Here is a 13,652-nt window from a genome sequence, read left to right as displayed (position 1 = left end):
GATTTCCCTTTAGTTCAACACTCACAAGTAAATTACAGCTCTAATCTAGATCAAATATCAATTTTTGATCAAATTTGTGGGTGCCAGATTATAAACATGATTAATTAATTAAATTGCAAAATTATTCAGGAGGTGGTTTCATTGCCAAGACAAAGGTTTTGATTATATCTCAATCACCTTCACTAATATAATAAATAAAATAACAAAGGCTGATTTTGGGATGAAAACTACCTTTCTCATTTAGCAGCAATTAATGCCAAATGACTTACCATATGACCTTAAGACACCACAATATTTTCTGTTTTACCTTCATTATATATTTGTACTTTTCAAAGGTTTTTGTTAACAAGAACATTTAAGACATATGAACAAAAACAGGGCACATTATACCTGAACAAATTCATAAATTTTGTCTAATGTGTGAAAGTTTTAATTAGACATGGTAACTTGAATGTATAAACAGAGATGGCATAAATCACAATAAGACTTTTTTAAAAATAGGCTTTATGTACAATAAAACCACATTTACACAACACTCTCATGATGTTGAAGGATATTTGGATGTCTGTAATTAATCACAAAACACATTTTGGATATCTTAAAATCATACTTGACAGATGACAATTAAAATTCACTAAAGAGACAATGCAAACATGATGTCAAGCAATTCATGGCTCATACCTTGATATTAAAAATAATATGACATGGGCAATGAGATCGTAGGTAGCAACATGACAGTACAAAATTTCATTTTATGGGACCGATATCCATCTTGGTGCAATGAGCTGCTGGGAGTGAACATTAATGTAGCAACATGTGCCATAGAATACATAATCATATTTGTACAAATGCATACTCTCCTCCTCATTTAGTGCATCTTCAGCACAGTTATTGTCTAACTCAAGTACCTGGTATTGGCAAACATAACCAGCAATGCACCATTACAGCTTCAAAATTGGGTGCATCTAACAGTAATACAGTAGGGCACAATTCATTTCAGGAATGATCCTGAAATAAAACTGCTCTTGATAAAATGAAGTACAAATATCTATGGCATGTTGACACAACATAAAGACTCTCATTGTACACACAGCAAATACTGGTTGAACACCATTGATAGAACACCATGCTTAGAGATAATACAAAAACAACCTTTTGCTGATCATTTTAATCAGCCCTTGATTGAGTCTTCAAATTTGTCCTAACTTAAGATGAAGTTCCACTTTCCTTTTAACCTTCCTGAGTAAGACATGCTATGAGACCTCATCATATTCAGTCAAAACAATTTATCTGAACAGACAACACATAATCAACAACCACCATTCCTTTATCCAGTATGAGCTTGCACTATACTCCCATCTAACTCTCCTATTACACCAAGCAAATTCCCCATTCAAATTCTTGAAGAAATTACAGAATCATAATTTAGTCACATAAACATTTCTCACTTAAAGTTGTAACAACTTAAAACAAAGATGTAAACCAATTCATTTTTACTACTCTCTATACCATGATACCTTCAAACTTAAAAACCACAAAGTTATCTCAATGGAATCATGAAAAGCACCCTGGACAATGTTCAGATAAAAGAGCTACATTATGTTTGGCATTAAACCCATAGTCCTCTAAAAAATAATCAAAATTACACTGATGACAGCAATTAGAGCTGGTCACCATTTGATGGGGCTCCAAAAACCTCATAGGATACAGATAGGGTAAGAACGCTATGATTCCCATACTTATAAGTATCCACAACTGGAAATCTGCTTTCCCGACATAATAATTCCATTTTTTTTTCAAAATTAATAAAGGACTAGCTTCATAATTTATTTTTTGACAATGTTCACATGAATTTCCCATGTTTACAGAATAGGAAACCACAATTTGTACAGGTTAACAGTAGAAAATAATTTTTGCCAGCAAGTAAAACTATGCTATCAGTAACTGGAACTTGCTTGTTTTATAGTTAAAAATTCTGAAAGTTTTCATTCTCTTACATGTAGCTTCAATGCACAAGGACAGAACTTCAGGTTTGCCACTTAGAAAAATCTTAGTCATGATCCCTAAGCTATATGATCATGTTTTCTGATACAGAAAACAATTATAACTGAAACTTTGTCTAAAGCCTCAATTTTTCCTACCTTATTTTATCTAATTAAACCATTTGTGCATGTCAATAGATTAGATTCAGAATGCCTTAAGTGTCTTTCAGTGATGGGAGGCTACATATTACACAAAATGACTTAGTTTAGTGAGGCAAACTTCTTGGTCACATATAGCGTTGTAGATTTCTAAGATAGAGTTGTCTTTTAAAGAACATTCACTCATTGTCATTGGTGGATAGGCTTTCATTTCTCTGAAGCACACTCCCACAATCCTCTTGTAATAATATCTATTCTCATTTCTGAACCATAATGTGACCCTCTCACCTGTACAAAATATGATGGGAGGAAGTAGTCCATTAGACTTTTTGTGAAATAATCTTCATTCTGGAATTTTGAAAGCCTAGATTGAAGTTTCACGCACAACAGAAATGTACACTTTCCTTAACATCACTTTCTTGAAGCACAGAGTCACTAAGTACACAAATTATGTACACACTTACCCTCACATATGCTACCAAAGCCGATGTAAATGCAAGTTGCGACTTAATACACTCCTCACGTCATGTGTAAAACGTAGCGCATCCAGCACTGGAAGTAAGTTGAGAAGAGCAGTGTCCATTGGATCACAAAACCAAGACTGAATTGGAATTGCATTTTCTGGAAAATAATTAAGAAAAAGTAAAAGTTTAACTTTGTAGCACTAACCCAATTAATTGCACAGAACAATATATGATAATAATGAAGGAAAAGATACAAAATGAATGCTTTCAGGAAGCAGTTGGAGTAGTATATTAAGAAACCATTACAACAACCAACAGGACCCCTGACATGTGTCTTCATTTAAGCAAAACTTGCAAGAAATATACCCTATCATCATTAGAATTAAACCCTATAATTACATCGTTATGTACATCGTCATTTACATCAGTTGTCAATGCACATCACTGTTCTGTATCCATTCATAATATGTCTCTCAGAGGTTTATTTGTCAGAAAATGCATTTAGTACTACATTTTTCACGGTGTAATTCATCCATCAAATATTGACACACGATGAGCTTTCCCACCCACAAAGCAACTCATGGTTCTGAATCAAGAAAATGCTCATTGTTAAAAATGAATGAATTCATGTTTCTAATGCACATATGTTGATTGATTGAATATATCAAATGAGAGGTTGAATTTAGGGAAAACAAAGCACATGCACATACATAGAAAGTAGATGGCCTTAGTTAATGCAATTACTTTAATTCTCAAACCATGAATATTAATAAAAAGTGGAAAAGCCCTTTGTTTTGTACTAAGGAAACAAAATATTCAATTTTTTAGATGTGAATAATTAAATGAAACAGTTTCTGGCGTCACTTGGTGGAAATTCTTTGATCATCTGATGTTATACCATAACGAAACCTAGGTCGTAATAGAAGTGTTTTATGTGGAAAGGCGAAGTGTTTTAAATTTAATTTCAATGTGACATAATTGTTAAAATGTAAATCAGTCTTTACAAAACATACAAATTTGAAGAATTTCTTCCATTTACGACCAAAAATATTTGAAACGTAAACACACAACTTTGACCTTATTAAGGAAAACAATAGATGCTAGTGATTCTTAAAGATCAACTTTTCCCAGAGAGCAAATATAATTTTCAATACGAATATGCACCAGTGTGTGCATTAATATAATTTGGCAATGATAGCATGGTTAAGAATTTTTTAGCATAAAAACATTTCAGCATATGAGGTTATTACTCATACCAACTAATTTCATTTCATGCAATAAAAGGAATGAGTCTTGAAAACTTATTGTATAACTTCAAAGGCATTCTATTTTATTTACCTGGATAAGCTCTGTAAGCACCAGGAGAATTATCTAAAATAAATATACTGGCTAGGTTGGGGCATATGGCTGACAAGTCTTTAGTGTAGCTTCCACAGTCTGGAGTACAATGCTGCCGATAGTACCTTCGCCTTAAAATTCCCCGATTGTTATCTAATTTATCAGCCACAGCGGCACCATATATTTCCATACTTGCAGTGAAAACCACTAATTCATACCACTGCGAGACCTGAAAATAAAAAAGAAAAACTATGTTCAAGAAAATTAAGATTACTCTTAAAATTAGCATGTTGTGTATAGACAACTGTAGTCACAGTCACGTAAATGCCGTAGTGGGTGACTTGAAATATGGATATAAGAACAAATATTCCCTTTTATACAGGGTCAGGTAATCATCCATTTGCATCACCCTTTTGTTTTAGCATCAACCTGAAATGAATTGAACTCTCCTGTACTTTCTTCAGATGAATCCACTTTTGGAGCTGTAATTGTGAATTGCTGATTACGATTGTGAAGAAAAGGTACTTGAGGCACCAACAGCACTGAAGATGATTTAAATGAAGAGAGCATGATTTTTGCTAATAAGAGTATCTATTCCATGACACCTGTTATGAACTTATTATTAAATAACAGAAATTAATTTCAGATAAGTACACGATCCCATTAGCTCTACCTTGAAATTAATTACTAAACAATTGTGAAGCAAGGACAAATTTGATTCCTAACTATTTCGAAATTGGACATGATAGCCAAATCAGTCACAATTGCAGGGTTTAAGAGAATGTTACAAAATGATAACCATAGGGATTGCACTTTTCCGTTGCAATTCTGACAAGTTTCTGAATTGATTCATAACTGTGGATGATACATTGATACATTAATGCACTCCAGAGACAGAAACAGTCAAACTATTGGATTTAAAAGGTGCTCACACACTGTAGAAGGCAAAGATGGTGAAATCAGCCAGCAAGAAGTTTACCATGGTTTTTTTGGGACTGCATCGATTATGGGCAAAAAGAATACACACTATATGGAGAGAATTGCTTATCATTATTGCACCAGTTGAGTGAAGAAATCAAGAAAAAAATCCTAATTTGTCAAAGAAAAAAATTGTCCTCCATCAAGAAAATGCAGGGGGGCACACCTATATGGTTTTGATGATGACAATTATGGAATTGAAGTTTACCTTATTACAACATCCACCATATTTGGCTCCCATTGAATTTTTTATTTCCAAACTTGAAAAAATGGCTCTGCAAAATATGAATAATGCCAAAAGAGGTCATCACTAATACAAATACTATTTGAGGACTTTCCAGAATCCTACCTTCAGGATGGCTTAAAAAGTTTGAAAAACGCAGTGAAAAGTCTAAAAGGCGATTTTGCTGAAATTAAAAAAAATTACCCAACATGTCTTTTTCTTTTTTTCCTAAGGACTTATTGAACAATCCATGTAATTCTTCAAGACTATTATTACAAACGGCATGAAAATTTATACTTCACTTCAACATTAATATGAGATGAACTGATTAGAATTTTCCTTAGATCGATCCACCAGCAGTGGCCATTTCAGTGAAAGGCTGAGAATTCTTTTTATTATATTTACAAAATACCCCATAAGCTACTGCATTCGGTGTGGGGTCTAAGGAAATCATCCATTTACGCATAAATGTGCAGAGTAATGAGGATATTTAGTTACATATACATATATAAACACATACACACCCTACAATAATGAGAATGTTCAAATCCCAAGAAACTGCAGGAGATGCCACGACAGTACATTCCCAAATAAGACTCTTTGCTGATGACTGCATTATAAACATATAGGTAGAGCTTGTAAATGACCGCGTAACACTACAAAATGAAAGAGATCGCCTTGGTGACAGGGTTACAAATAATAATATGGCATTAATGTTAGTATGATTAAATATAAATTTTTCAAATAAAGACAATGCAGAAAAGGAAATTAACACCCTCTTTGGAGAAAGAATCCCATGTAGCAGTCATTACAAATATTTAGGCATTCACTTAACTAAGGATCTTGGGTGGGGAGTCCATGTAGATAATTTGACACAGAAGACATTTAAAGTACTGCATTGGGTAATGAGAAATTTAAAAGGAAGTAGCGTACCCACAAAAGGTATAGCATATAAGGTATTGGTTATCCCTATTCTGGAATACTCGTCCATAGTATGGGATCCATATGAGGTGGGACATATTAAAAAGATAGAAAAAGTTTAAAGAAAGGCAGCAAGATATGCACTCGGAAGGTACAAAAGAACTGATAGTGTCACAGAAATGTTGGATATACTGAAATGGGAGAGTTTGAAAAATAGAAGAAAAAGGAATAGGTTAGGCGCGATGTATAGAATTGTTAAAAATGATGAAGTATGGGAAGTTTTATGGAAAGAGATAGAAAAGCCTAACTTTAAGGGAAAAAACGACCATAGTTTCAAAATAAAATTGAGAACGCAAAAAACAAATAAGAAAAAATACTCTTTTTTAAATAGAACTATTGTTGATTGGAACCAACCGCCTGGAGGTTTGTTTGAGCCCTTTCCATCCAATTTTAAGAGTTTTAAGAATAAGTGTAAAGCAGCCATTGGGTGATAAACTTCATTGATACTATTGTAGTTATTAAAATACTGTTGGTAAGTGAGGTGTACAGCTTTCTGTATGTGATTTGGAAGTGATATAGTATGTACGAATATTTTGTCTCCTATCTGTTTTTCTAGTGCGTGCATATATGCATGTTCGTTATAAGAGTGATTATTGATCAAACTTGACCGTTGCCACCATGAAAATTGCCTAATTGCAACGTCATTCTTAAATAAATATTATAAAAGTAACTTTAAACAGAGTCATCCACTAAATGTGCCTTACAATGCAAAAATTTCAGTATTTAAAAATTGTTTGATCTTGAATGGTTAAAAGTTACCGTTTTGGCATCTCTGGCAGTTTCTTGGAATTTGTCAAAGGTAAAACATCATAGTGTTTAAAAAGTTGGCTTCAACCTTGTGGATTGTGGTGCTTTGCATAGCACTATGAATGCCTCAGACATTGTATGCACAGCATTTCATCACAAAATCATGCTCCATTAAAGCCCCTAAAATTTTGGAGTATGAGAGAATGCCTTGGTAGCTCAAATGGATAAAGCACTCAGCCAGGCATCCGAGGGATCTGGGTTCGAATCCCAGTCAAGGCAAATGATTTTTACACTCTGAAATTGTTGCATTGTATGAAAACGATTGATTTAACCTTTGCATTTTGAATGAAAATGTAGGGTACTAGTGTGTGTTCCAATTAAGATTGTCTCATCATGTATGTGAAGAATAAATACAGGAAACTATCAATAATTGTGCCTATTTATCTTAATTTAACCCAGTGGTCCAATATGGCTATGCAGAGGCATGATAGTTTCCTCACAGTCAAATGCAAACAAGGGTGTTTGCAACTTCCTTAAAGCCACAATCAAACTTTCCCTGTGATTTAATGCCACTTAACTTATATGAATTTCTGTGAAGTAACATTTAATTTATTATTTCATTAAATAATGGAAAAATTGAGCTGTTAGGGGAACTTGAACCTTAATAAAAAAAAAGTTCAGAAAACACATCTTGGTCATTTTGTCTGTAAGGTGACAATCTATTGTCAAGTCCCTAAGAACTTCGTATATCCATGCATTGAACTTCAAGTCAAGCTATAAAACTGCAACTTGAATTTGGCATAAAGGTAGACATTTGGCCAGAACTGACAAGAAAATTAGCAAAATGCGATATACATAATTTGAAGGTATTAGTTTTTGCTCCTGAATGTTCATATCTCTCTCCATAAGAAAACATTAATTCATTGCACACATTTCCTCTTTATATTAAAAAAAATCTTATGCATTTGAGATACTATCTTGAACACACAGACAAGAAAGTGGCTAAATTATTAACATTTTTATTCTGTTACTGTCACATGAGAGAAAAGGACATTTCAGGTTTTTTGTTGGGGCTAAGGGGCACGGTACTCTAGCGAGGAGGGTACTGGGCTACGGACTGGAGAGCCTGGGTTTGATTCCCAAGGACACCTCTGGGAACACTGAGTTTCATCTAAACTGTATAATTTTTGGGTACCAGATCTTCCTCGGAAACCACAGGTGTCACAGGGAAAGAAACTAGTCATCCTCCCCGCAAAATGGTCATAGCTGCCAATGCACCCTAAAACCAACCACTAGTCCTCTCATCTTTATGAGTCAACTTCACACACCAAGGTGGACTTAGGTGAGCTCTACCCTCACCTTTCAAGCCAATTTTTAGGTTGATCACTGTGGTGGTTAGGGTAACCATGGTTTCATTGTTTGACTTTTATTTTGCATTACTGATGTTCATATTAATAAAGAATATGGTGAATGAGGAGATGTTCACAATACCTATGTTTAAAGTTTTAATTAAATAAGTATCATTCTTAGGTATTTTTATTTAAATATATTGTTTTAATAACAACAGTTTTCATTTCCGTTTATTTAACCATCAGTTTTCATGATCTATATGCTAGTTACATGGACACCAGCACCCCCAGAATTATCAACCTGAAGGTTGGTTTGATAGGTAAAATAGGGCTAACCTAATAGTAAGCCTAACTACATCTGAAATTCATACATCAACATAGGGGGACCAGTTCCTATTCCTGTAATACCCATGGTTTCCCAGAAAGATCTGGTGCCCAAAATATCACACTGTTGTCAAAGTTGGGATTGCCCAAAAGTATCATCTGAAATAAAATATGGGTATTTCAGTCAACAGCTAAGTGTTCTACCCATTAAGCTACCATTCCCCATTAAATCGATTAAGATAAGATTTAAAACATCTATGCTTCTCAACCATTTATCATACCAGTCATTATAGACACCCAGCTGTACCCATTGATCATTCTACTTAATAAAACGATTTTCTTCCCAGAAACAAAAGACATTTTAAAAAACAATGCCTTTAACCAGAAACTTCAAAATAGAACAGAAGAAAACCATATATAAATCTAAATTCATAGATGCTGTCATTTTCTTGCTTATATAAAGGAAAACAACGGGGAAATAAATATGCTGTCCACATCAATTTTTCACACACTACCAGTTTCAAATATGAGGAATAGACAAAAAATATCACATTTATGAAGGAACTTCTTGAAGTGCCTAAAGTCAGAAATTTTAGGCAATGTTCTATGAGCTTTATAGCTTCAGTTTTCAACTTCAAGGAAGTTGCATACATGCATGACATAGAAAGGAACAACATACATCCCCAGAGAATTCAAACAATTGCAGGAAACAGCAACAATTATTTCAAAAAGTCATCTCCTGATTTTTCACGGGGTAAAATTCATTCGCCTAGACTGGGTTTCGAACCAGGATGCCTTAAAATCCAGCTGAGTGCTTCAGGCAGTTAAATCTACTAAGGTGTCCTCTTATGCTCTGATTTCCCAGAGGTTTTATAGGATCAAAATCTTGTGGGTACAATGTTATGAATTAATCATAATTGTTTACATTGCACCAAAGTCCCCTAGGTTAAAGCCAATATTTAACCATTAAGATGCTTACAATTCTACAGTTATGTGTACAGACATGTGAGAATTTCAATGGAAAGAGACCATCTGCACTGACAGAGAAATTCATTAGTTTAAGAGGATGCCTAAGCAGCTTAACTGCATAAACCACTCGGCTAAATTTCGCGGAATCCTGTTCTGCATCCCAGTAATGGTTAATGATTTTTACATTGCCATTCTTACATTTTCAAAATACATTGTACCAAATGATAACATTCTCTTGAAAATGTAAATTACTCCTGGCCTATGCTATGGCAATGGTTTAGGATTACAGATTAGAAGATACACACACAAAATATTTCACGAAAATCTTTGAAATCCTCCACAGTAATTCATCAACAAAACCAGTTTTCAATTGACAATAATTTATTATAAATTACGTAGGTAAAGAAAGAATGCTTTCAAAAGTTAAAGTGATTTTTCAAACAAGGAGCTATTCAGACTGACTATATTAAATAATATTTCCTTAAGCTGTGAAGGATTTTTTACACCACTGAAACAGTAAAGGAATATTGAGATTGGTGTGTTCCCTTCCTTCCCCCTCTATCCCCAGGTTTCCTCAATCTGATTCATTTCAACCTTCTGTTGTGTGATTTCTCTTCTCCAGAGCACTGATGAGGACCCCCTTGTGTTCGAAATAGGCATATCCCTTTTTCACACTATCATATTTCCTTAGTTTTTATGTGATATTCTACCTTCCTCCAATATTTTCCATTTGTTTCTTTCTTTAGACTAAGGGGCTTAACTCCCTACCACTTTTGGTTTTGACAATGCCATCAGGCTACCCAGGGTTTTGTCCACTTTATATTCCTGAATGTTGGTATTGCTTTTCTGTAATACCTAAGGGAGTGAGATTGAGAGTGTGTATTATTCCCCTGAAGTAAGCCCCTGGTGCCTGGATTAATGTCTTTTCAAAACTATTTGGTCTCTTCCTAGTTAACACTTAAGTGGTTTAAGGTAGCCCTGAGCCACTTCCTGGCAAGGGAAAAACATTCCCTGTAAACCACTTTGGGCTAACCAGCATGACTAGTATTTTCAAATTCCTGAATATGGTCCCAGGCAATAGGATTTATTTCCTTGTAAACCTCTTTTTTAAACAACTTCCCCGTGTAAATGTGAAAGTCTTAATATTTTGAATGCACCTGTTAGCAGGCAAGGGATTAACTTTCCCCATTAATCACCATACCAAGCTCAATACTTCCCTCCTTTCTTACTTTTACAGTGGTGTGAAATAACCCTTAATGGCTTAAAGAAATATTATTTAATATAGTCGGTATAAAAAGGGGTTCATTTATCCTTTTCAAGGAGATTTTCAATTACACCACCTAACAAGGATTTTGCTAGTAAAATACTAATAAATAAATCAATGGCTCCATTTGAGAAAAAACTACTCAAATATCCCAGATGTTTTTCAAACGGTCACTTTCAAAATAAACACTTCCTCAAAAAACCTCCTTCAATTAATTATCTTATTCAACTACATTAACCTTACTCACACTATTAGCAAGTAAGTTAACATAGTAACTTTCATGCACAGTGGCAAACATAAAATAAATTCCATAAACCCAATGAAAAAAGAAAACCATTTTGTCACGAACTTTTTGACTAGTAAAGTTGATTTCATACCATAATTATTCATCCAATTGTAGTAAAAATATTATGCTAAAATCGAAAATTCTATTTTCTTACATCCTTCATAGAAATGACACTTTGGCAAATGCTATTTTGATCTTGATCTTAAAACTAATAGTGACTTTTTAAGGTCATAAACACATTAAATACATAATCCTATAAGAAAATGAAATCCTTTTAAAAGAAAGCTGTAAGAATGTGATGCCATGAATGATTATCTCAGGGCAAGGGTTCTTTGCCTGTATGCCAATGTAATTTCTTTCAAAGTGTGAAACTTTCTCTCAATAACAGTAACAGAAAACAACTGCAAATTGCAAAGCTCAATACTACAATAAAAGTGACCCTAATACAAATAGAAAATAACACTTGGTCAAGGGATTTTGATAAATGGATTAATAAGGAATATTAATTCACATATGTACTCTCCACTCAGTCGAGATGTTTACCAAAAAGCTATTACCAAGAAGTGATGTAAACATTGCAATTTCAGCCAAAACATTATGCTAACTTATGACGTAAAGGAATATTACTTACAATGTCCAAGAAAAAATCTACATGAGGTCTTTTGTGCACAAAAAATCTAACAGGATGCCTGTCTATCGTCACTTTGAGGACAAAGTCCGGTGGAGTACTGGGTTTAACCGTTTGTCTAACAACTCCATCATGATGTGAATGAATTAGTGTTTCATCCAAGTCTAAGACTAGGACTTTTCTGTTAACTATACCTGTAAAGATAAAAGCGAATTAATCTAACATATGCACTGATTCAAAAAAGAAATAATTTAAATAAAACCCATTGTAATAGCAATTGCATTCTCAAGTCTACAAAAAATAACATAATTTACAATTTCAAATTGAATTTATAAATCAAATGTCAATTTATTTCTTTCAAACCAAGAGTTTTCAGTTAACATTTTACAAAAACACCTAAAACTAATAGTTTCTACCATACTCACAATTTTTAACAAGACATAACCTCATGCAAGTAGTACAAAAATATAATGGCGTATGATATGCTAATTAACTGAAAAATACAAATTAGTGAAATAATTGGACAGGGAGGACCCATATTGTAATATTTATCTAGTAACGAAACTGAAATCTGAGTACATTATAAAAATTATACTTGATAATTTCAATGCTATCCAGAGAGTACACATCAAACACTTACTGAGCCTATGTCTGGACAACGGTGAGAGAGGAAATATCTCATATTTGACAGGCTGGTGCTGCGCAACCTAAAAGTAGAATTAAGATTTTTAATAAACATAAAGCAATGCAGTACAAGGTGGCTATACAAAGAAACTCATTAGTGCCGCTGGCTTTTTTTGATTAAAAATCAAATTTTTGCAATTAAAACTTATGAAAACTTTTCACGAAGTTTCCGGAAGAGCTTTACTTGATGAAGCACAGAAAGTTATTTTTATACACAATCTAGTACTATACAATAAGCGCAGCACTTATGGCAAGCGCAGAAGGAAACATTTGCCAATAAAATTGTTAGAAGAAAAACTTTCGTTCGGTCTAAATCATTACTTATATAAAGTAAGTTACAAATAGTTATTTATTTTATCAATAAAAATCACAATACCATGAGTAAGTTCTGGAAAGACGAATACAGAAACTAGTTATCTCCATACCATCTCCGGTCACTAGGAATAGATTCATGGCAAATTGCCACAGACCTTGCTAGCACGGCTACGAAGGAGGAATAATTTTAACAAGGTCACGGTCAATAAATAAAATCTACATGAAGATATATTGTACAACCAGGTAGATGCATCGGTTAACTGCCGCGTTTTACCAAAAATATAAATTTTCATGATATTGCTGAATAAAGAGGCTCCTATAGACAGACGCGATGGGTAAATTTCGTGAGACACCATTAACAAACACAGGAACAAATAAGGACACTGCTACGGGACTAGTGCAATACCGGCAGAGTATGACAACAATATGACATGGGATAATACATCGTGTTTATCCAGTGAGTTAGACAAATTACTGAATAATATTGTAAATGGACCAGCGAACAAATGTTTCAATATTTGTACAGAACACTGATAGCAATTAAACACATGAAACTTAATTAACAACAAGGGCACCTAAGGAAGCATTATTAGCGGTTTCAAACATTGTATTAATAATCAAAACTGCTCTCCAACCATTTAAGTAAATTGAGAAGATGTAAAATAATACTATACTGTGATTCTTCTGGCAAAAATAAGTCACTGTACGTTACTTACAGCTCTAATCTGCTTCTTCAATACGTAACAAACACAAGTCCACACTCTCGATGCCAGTAACAAGAACGCGCGAAGGCCCATTTGCAATTGCTTCAGCATTGGTATGCACTTATTGAACGGTCTTAATTATCTATAAAACTTTACGTCAAACACAAGCACTTCAACGTTAAACTTATACAATTAACTTTATTGTACACCTAAAACCGCCGAAATACACAAAGCTGCCATGATCGACCCATTTTCTA

General features: G+C 33.9%; 1 protein-coding gene across 4 annotated transcripts; it reads right to left on the bottom strand.

Moving 5' to 3' along the window:
• Positions 1 to 13,647, bottom strand: Dd (CTD nuclear envelope phosphatase 1-like protein dullard). 4 transcript variants are annotated; one of them, XM_071590273.1, is made up of 6 exons: positions 13,408 to 13,647; positions 12,333 to 12,399; positions 11,696 to 11,886; positions 3,944 to 4,172; positions 2,606 to 2,762; positions 1 to 2,489 (listed from the first exon to the last, which is right to left on the bottom strand). In XM_071590273.1, the coding sequence occupies exons 1-5, from the start codon at positions 13,504 to 13,506 to the stop codon at positions 2,617 to 2,619; spliced, it is 732 nt and encodes a 243-aa protein (XP_071446374.1). In that variant the 5' UTR covers positions 13,507 to 13,647; the 3' UTR covers positions 1 to 2,489; positions 2,606 to 2,616. The 4 variants fall into 4 exon arrangements, with proteins under 4 accessions (XP_071446374.1, XP_071446375.1, XP_071446373.1 ...); XM_071590274.1 differs by having other exon boundaries at positions 1 to 2,429; XM_071590272.1 differs by having other exon boundaries at positions 1 to 2,762.
• Positions 13,648 to 13,652: the final 5 nt, after the last annotated feature.

The sequence above is a fragment of the Hetaerina americana genome, unplaced genomic scaffold, assembly GCF_022747635.1.
Source record: "Hetaerina americana unplaced genomic scaffold, ioHetAmer1.1.p SCAF_4, whole genome shotgun sequence".
NCBI lineage: Eukaryota > Metazoa > Arthropoda > Insecta > Odonata > Calopterygidae > Hetaerina > Hetaerina americana.
The sequence above is the reverse complement of the archived record's forward strand: the minus strand, read 5'-3'. Positions and strand labels throughout refer to the sequence as shown.

Excerpts from the sequence above, each read along its gene's own strand:
- Dd (XM_071590272.1), bottom strand. The coding sequence starts at position 13,506 with ATGCTGAAGCAATTGCAAATGGGCCTTCGCGCGTTCTTGTTACTGGCA. Across the intron at positions 12,400-13,407 it reads TGAAGAAGCAGATTAGAGCT|GTTGCGCAGCACCAGCCTGT; the intron begins GTAAGTAACGTA and ends TTCTACTTTTAG. Across the intron at positions 2,763-3,943 it reads TGCTTACAGAGCTTATCCAG|AAAATGCAATTCCAATTCAG; the intron begins GTAAATAAAATA and ends ATTATTTTCCAG.